Source organism: Aythya ferina (assembly GCF_964211825.1).
Source record: "Aythya ferina genome assembly, contig: HAP1_SCAFFOLD_91, whole genome shotgun sequence".
Taxonomy (NCBI): domain Eukaryota; kingdom Metazoa; phylum Chordata; class Aves; order Anseriformes; family Anatidae; genus Aythya; species Aythya ferina.
Genome location: NW_028181426.1, coordinates 361,479 through 368,811, shown reverse-complemented (window position 1 = coordinate 368,811; position 7,333 = coordinate 361,479). Strand labels below are relative to the sequence as shown.

At 39.1% G+C, this 7,333-nt stretch overlaps 1 protein-coding gene across 1 annotated transcript; it reads left to right on the top strand.

Moving 5' to 3' along the window:
* Positions 1–261: 261 nt before the first annotated feature.
* On the top strand, positions 262–6,267 carry LOC311428544 (uncharacterized protein; the record flags this gene model as incomplete). The annotated part of the gene is made up of 8 exons (XM_084539946.1): positions 262–460; positions 533–666; positions 1,131–1,268; positions 2,129–2,220; positions 2,648–2,962; positions 3,891–4,017; positions 5,055–5,237; positions 6,234–6,267. The coding sequence occupies 3 exons, from the start codon at positions 262–264 to the stop codon at positions 1,263–1,265; spliced, it is 468 nt and encodes a 155-aa protein (XP_084396072.1). The 3' UTR covers positions 1,266–1,268; positions 2,129–2,220; positions 2,648–2,962; positions 3,891–4,017; positions 5,055–5,237; positions 6,234–6,267.
* Between the last annotated feature and the right edge of the window lie 1,066 nt (positions 6,268–7,333).

The following is a 7,333-nucleotide window of genomic DNA, read 5'->3' as shown; positions in this document are numbered from 1 at the left end:
GGCTATGTGGGGAGAACAAATAGAGTGGCTTTGAATATTCTGGCTCTTATTCAGAGCAGCATGTGGAGGGAGACAGATGCGTTTGCTTTTTTAGTGCAATGGCTTCAGAAGCAAGAGGGGCAAAAGCACTTTCTCTGGGAGCTGAAGAAGGTGTCCTAATCACAGGAGAGGTTTCTAAATGGCATATCTTTGCGAGGGTTCCTGTAGTTCGGAGGTTTTTGTTTGTTTGTTCGACGTTGGAAGGTTTTACTCTTAATATTCATGTCCTTCAGCAGAAGTGAGAAATGTGATTTTATTTTGTGCAGTGTCGTGGACCCTCCGAAATCTCCTGGGAATGATGAATACCTCGCCCAGTACCAATGTGATGACCGTGGAGACAAGGAGAAACCAAGAAGATCAAAACAACGTGACCTCATTTCAAAAGAAACCGTTTTGTCCGGCAAAGAGTCTTGTGAGCCTGGTGAGAAATTGCGGCAAACTTCCTCTCTCAAGTCTGACACTGAATGTAGCTCTAAAAACCTTTCCTCCTCAGCTGTTACAGAGAGATGCCAAGATACAAAGGACAAGACTAAAACCACTGAGAAAGAGCATTACGAATGCAAGAGGGAACATGCTCCTAGTGAAGAGAAGGAGAGTCAAAAAGCAGGTCCTTCCAGCAAGAGAAGGGTAAAGTTGAATACAAAGAATACAAACTTGAGCTCCTGATTGGCTTCATGCTGAACTCTGTGCTGTTCTTGTCCTAATCTTGGTCTCTCCATAGATAATATGGTTTAAATCCAAATAGAATCGTGCGATGAGGAAGATCTCACTGCAACAAATTCAACATCTAAAATCAAAGTTGACATTTTCCGTGATTTTCTTCCTGAGCAGAAGTGTGCAGTACTCCTTTTATATTAACGTAGAGATTATTTCAAACAGTCTTGAAGTGCTTGATGACTTAACAGTCTGCAGATTTATTATCAAATCAAAAAAACCCCGACTTGGTAGACTATTTTTTTCCCAGTTTTGAATGACCACTAGGAAGAAGGTTATTCCGGCATCAAAAAAGTCATGTGGAATGTATCAAAATTTACTGAACCAGTAAGTAAAAATTATATTTTTCTATTAGTTCCATTGTTTCAACTCTTCAGACGCTTATGGATGGCATAGATAACAGAGGGGAGATCGTGGTAATCGGAGCTACCAACAGACTGGATTCTATAGATCCTGCTTTACGAAGACCAGGACGCTTTGGCAGACAGTTCCTCTTCAACTTGCCAAATTAAGAGGTGAGAACTTAAATTCAACGTTAGTGCTACCATGGCAAAGTCCAACTTTATAGGAAAAAAAAATAATTGACAACTTGAACAAAAGAGTGACACGTGGAGACACTGCGTTGTTCCATGGAGGGCAAATCTGGTACTGGATATATATGGTCAGGATGATACCACCAAGTAGTTAGTTCTATAATCAAACCTTTAATTCCCAAAGTTGTACCTGTTTGCTTAATTATTTAGTCCACTTGGGCGCTTTCATCATGAAGTTGTGTTTTTGGTCTCAATCCTTCCCTTATGAGTGAATAGTGGACGTGTTTGCATTTGATTGTGCCCCGGATCAGTGGTAGTAGTTTGAGTCATAATTCTTTTCTTCTTTATAGTAATTGTAGCAATTGGAAGCATTGTGCCAGAAGTGCTTTCTGTGAATTTACTGGCTGGAAAGCAAATGTGATGAAGTAATGAGACTGTCCCAATGAAAGCTTGCTAAGTTTTAGAGAAGTTTTTTGGACAGCAAAGAAATGTTTCTGGATAAATTTTTCATTACAGTATTTTCCTCTGGGTCCTTAGGTCTCGTAGTTTGGAAACTTGTTATTGAAGCTATAAATGCCTTTTCTTTCACTGTAGGTTCCTAGAAAAAGTTCAGTATAACAAATAAGAAATATTCAATTTCCTGGTTGACAATGCAGAGTGTATATTAAATAACTGTAAAATACTTGAAAGTTGAGCAAGTAAGAAAAGTGTATTAGTAGATGAGGGGTTTTGAGGGAGGACTGTTTTTTTTGTCTGTTTGTTTGCCTTTTGGTTTGTTTGTTTCTTGTTGGTATTTTTAAGGAAAACTTGGGACAAGCTAAAATGCAATGATTTTGCTTCAGGGTTGGAAAAGAAATTTTCAAGATTCATACTTGTGACTGGACCCCTCAGCCACCGGACATGTTGCTTGATGAACTAGCTGAGAAATGCATTGGTAAGACTGAAACAGAAACGGATTCTTGCTTGTGACCAAGTTGTAAAGAACCTTAGCTTGTACCAGGCAGTACCCATGCTCTTGTGCCTTGCTGCACAACTAGTCAACGAGGCAGCTGGCACACCTTCATAGCAATCTGAGTGAGATGCTTTCATCTATTTACTCTTTGTTATCGTTCCTCTTGTTGTCTGAGAACATTAAATGGTTCTGGGGCATCTTCCTCAAGAGTATAGTTTTTGATGAGGAGTCTGCTTCAGCTGCATAAGCGCAGGATATCAGGCAGTGAGCAACATGAAACACCCCTGCAGAGCGGTAGCACTTTGAATTCCCTGTTAAGCTGTTTGGTTTTGGCATTACAAATTCTTTAAATGTTGCATGTTGTAAACCTGGGCCTTGACCGATGTAACGTTTGATTTTTGTTTGTTAGGATACTGTGGTGCAGATATCAAATCTTTATGTACTGAAGCTGTGCTGTGCTCTCTACGCCGATGCTATCCTCAGATTTATGCAAGTAGGGAGAAGTTGCTACTAGACGTTAATTCTATTAAAATAAAAGCAAAGGACTTTTTCATGGCTATGAAGAAGGTTGTTCCAGCTTCAAACCGGATCAAGGCTTCACCCGTATAAGCACTATCACCCATTTTCAAGCCACTTTTTAAAAGATCAGTAGAGAATATTTTACAAGTTGTGCAGAAGATCTTCCCGCATGCACAGCTTGCGCTAAAGAAGGACCGACAGCAAGGTATAACCACAGCATCCACTTCTTTATAATTCTGCTAAAGCAAAAACTTGTGGTTTGTGCAATCAACTTAAACCTTTCAGACATAATGGTGGTAGAATTTTATTATTTCCATGTGCATGTCTTTTTTTTGGGCAAGTCTGGAATACAACGCATAGGTTTTATTGTGGATTCGAAACTGAAATGCCAAATGGAAGCTCTGAATGACTCAAAACACAGTAAAGGACGATGCGTTCTCTACTGAAGCATCCTGCTTCTGACGGCAGCTAAGATAATTAGCATTTGTAGAGGTTGACTTGAGGTTTGAAGTATAAGGCACCTATTTTTCTTTAAAAAATCAAAACTCAGATCTTTGGAGGGGAAGCATTTCTAGGTCAATGTTTCTAATTCCTTTCTGAAGAATGTCAGGACCAGGATACAAGTATAACTGGTCTAAGCTAAATATTGTTTTAGCTATCATCATTTTTAACCAGTCTCCTAATTTAAATGTTTGTGAATCGTACTATACACGTGAGATCAATTAGCATTGATATTTACTAGATGAATGGAATTCTGTGGCCATCACATCCTTTATCCCCATGCTTTCATTGTGGGAACCTCCTCCAGAAAGAAATGGTCTTGTTTGTTTTTGTTTTATTTTAGCTATTTAGCAACTGCAGAAATTGTTCGTAATCTCCTTTATTCTAAGGGGGAGAAAAAAATCACCAAGAGTAGCGTACCTTATACGTACACATCAGTGGGACTTAGTACAGCTTTGTAGGGCCTTGTTCCATCTCCTTAGATCTGTGGTGGGCTGAACTCTAGGAAATAGCTTTCAGTGTGTGCTCTCAAATGAAGAAAGGGTTTTGGCACTGATTTAGAAGCTGTATTAATGGAAGAGAAAGAGACAAAGGCTATTCAGGAAAGTTAACAAACCTCTTTTGCCTTTCAGACCATTTCAATCCTATTTTACAAGATGATATGTTTGACAGTGATGACGATGCATCCTTGGTTTCTGGAGATGAATTAAAAGATGGAATGCCTGACGGACCAGAGAAAAATTGCCTCTGTTTCAGCAGGTAAAGAAAGATAGATCCCTGTTACGTTTAAATTCTCAGGTCTGCTGAGTCTTTGTAAACAGTTCCAGCTGTTAAAAGTGCGAGGGGTGGTAGACGAAGGGGCAACATCAAGTTTGTGTGTTGAAGGGGTGCTTGGTATTCACAAGAAGAAAGGGTGGAGGGACTAAAGTTGTAATGAAGTTGCTCTGAATGACCAAATTGAAAAGCCCAGGCTTCTCTTCGTAAGCCAAAGTGATCCGTAGACTACCAGAACACGTTGACTTAATCCATGGCATTCTTTGAAAGACTCAAGACCACATAAATGTGCAGTCTGTCCTTTTAGCTAAAAATACCCCAGCTTTATGGGTTTGTGTTGCCACCTTTTGCCCTTCTGTTTTCCAGGATTGTTAAACCAGTAGTGAATTATGTAGCAGAAAGAAAACTGAGAAAGGGCTTGTTAAAACACCTTGAGAGAAAATTGAATGGTGTCTTTATTTGTTAAGCCACCAAGTTGTGTTAATCTTGTGATATTTTAGTATGGAAGTCATGCAAGCCCACAGTTGGAAAGTTAGATCATGTTGTCACAGCTGGATCAGTTATTTTTCTCAGTTTCTATTGCTGTGCTGTCCAGAAGATTTTCTGTGCTTTAGAGCAAGGCTAAGTCTCTAGCATCTTTGATTTAAGCCAGCAGAGGTACAGCCTGATTGTAGTGGGGAAACAAATGCTCCTCACCAATTTATTTTTAAATAAAAATAAATTTATAATAAAGTAAATAATAAATATATAATAAATAATAAATTTATAATAAAGTAAAGCAAGATTGCAGGGATATTAATTTGCAGTCTTGGTTTAGTAAAGAATAGGAAACACAAGGGAAGAAGGTGAAACAATTGGAATGACTGAATAACTTAACTGGAAATCTTACATGTATTTAATGTACCGCTGCCATTTGGATTATTTGGGGAGGGAAAAGAAAGTCTATAGGAAAATTACTTGGAACATCTGTGTGTCTATTCAGCACCTCATTTATAAACTTGTTTTCTTAACTCCTGTTCTAGGAGTGCTTTCTGTGAACCAACATCATGCCAGCCCCGTCTGCTAATAGTAAAAAAGAAGGGTACGGCCAGGTTTCTTACGTGGCACCCGCGGTGTTGCACGCTTTGGAGAAATTTCCCGTTCACACCCTGGACCTTTCTGTTCTGCTTACAAACGTTGCATCGCCAGAAGAAATCTGCGGACAGGTACCTTTTTTTCTTTTTCTTCTCATCGGATTCACTGACTGTATGTAAAGGATCAATCGAGTTGCAAGTAAGGTGAGCAAAATTCATTGGTAATGGAGGTGGCCTTGTTTTAATGTGCTGGGATGTTTGCTTCTGTCTGAAAATGCCCTTTTCTTTTAGACAGCACCACAAACAATCTGGATGTTGTACATGTCGACATTTTCCATACCCAGTTTTACAGTGAGGCTGTTGCTAGCAGCTCAGGAAGCTGGGCGGTGTTGCTAATAAACATCTCTTTGTGGAAAGAAATGCTGCTCATGTCACTGGGATCCAGAAAGTAGTTCTCATTGCCTCCTAAGACTGTGTGCTCCCAGTAGATGGCTCTGTATCAGACTGCATGTCGGCTACTTTTTGTAGCCTTCTTCTAAATTATATTAGTAAGGCAACCAAGGTTTGGGGCTTCTGTTTATTTTGTTTTCGCACGGACATACACAACTTGTGCTGTTGCAGTATGTGCAATAAAAGCATTAACATTCAGAAAACACTTCATTTGCACGGTGATGTGGTTTTAACTAGAAAAAATGAACAGATTTGGTGTTTTTACTTTTAGGCAGGAAATCCATTTTCTTGTTTGGCATCACTACCTTAAAATATTTTTACCTTTAGTGGAAACATTTGAGAGCCATACAAGTAAGGACAGACATGTTACACGACTGAATACTGATGTGTCCCTTAAGAGGGACATTTCCTTTCTTTGTTATGCGATGATTGTGGCTGTGGCCATATAGTTACGGTGTCTAGCCACTGCCTGAATATATCCTTCCCATCTTCTGACTAGAGTTGTCCGAATACTGATAATCTGAAAGGGTGCACAGAGAAATTCCTTATGTGAAAGGATGCTTGCCACTCTGTTCACGCAGTTTCATTTCATGGGGCAGTCAGATGGCTATGTAGCTATGTATTAAGAGGTTCTTGTACGTGTTTTAGTTTTCTTACCCAAGCTTTCCTTTTCACTAGCTGATCCGAAATGCTCAGAAGACAGCACCAAGCACAATTTATGTCCCAGATATCCATTTATGGTGGGACAACGCTGGACCTGCCTTGAAACTTACTTTTCTAACTCTACTACGTAACATTCCAGCATTTTCGCCAGTTTTGCTGCTTGCTACGTCTGATGTACGTCACTCAGATCTCCCAGAAGAGGTATTTGTCAATACTTTTCTTACTATTTCTTCAGTGTCTTGTAATTTATATATGCTTTCAGCATCAAAATGCTGTGCTTTCTTAAATGCATGCTGTTATTACTCAGGCACCCTAACAAATCACTTAAAATTTGCTTAGAGAAAAAGAATACTGTGAAAGCATCTGCTTCAGGTTTTTTCTGAATCAAGCAAGTGACTTTCACCCCCTTCTCACACATGCAAATAATAAATTAATACAATAATTCTGGTGGCTACAAAGTGGTTCAGTCAAGAATATGAAGTGCTTGAAATGACAAGAGGATGTTCTTACTGAAGAGATTTCTTCTGACAGTCTGCCATTCCATGCTATGTTGGGTAAACTGCTAATAATGCAATTTAGTAGAGAATTGAAACACTTTGATTAAAAAAAAAAATAAATAAATCAGTTTCTTTCTTCATATAGGCCAAAGCTTTCCAAGCTGGAAAGCTGAGTTCCAATTTCTGCTAAAGTAACTTTGGAATCGAATTCTAGTTGTAGTCCTAAATAAAGTGTAGTAAAAGTACGTGCAGAACTTCATTGACTTCTGAGAGTTTACATTAAGGGAAGGTGCCCAAAACAGGACCACGCTGTTGTCATTCTGATGATTTGGTCTCAGTCAGTGGGGGAAGAGAACGGGTCTTACCTAGACGTGTTTATTATCAACTGCTTTGAAAGTGCTTGAGTTCCCACAGAAGTTTTTGTACAGGCTGTAAATTCCTTCTAAAATAAGTAGTGAAATTCCTTACCTACCTTTTAATACTAGAACTTGAAAATGGAGGAAGACGTAGAGGTACTAGCTACTTCAGACACCTTTTGGGAGAGAAATAAAAACTCAGCAAAAAGCCCTCACTTGTCTGCTGAAGCCTTTCTCTTCCCTCTATAGCCATAAAGGTTCT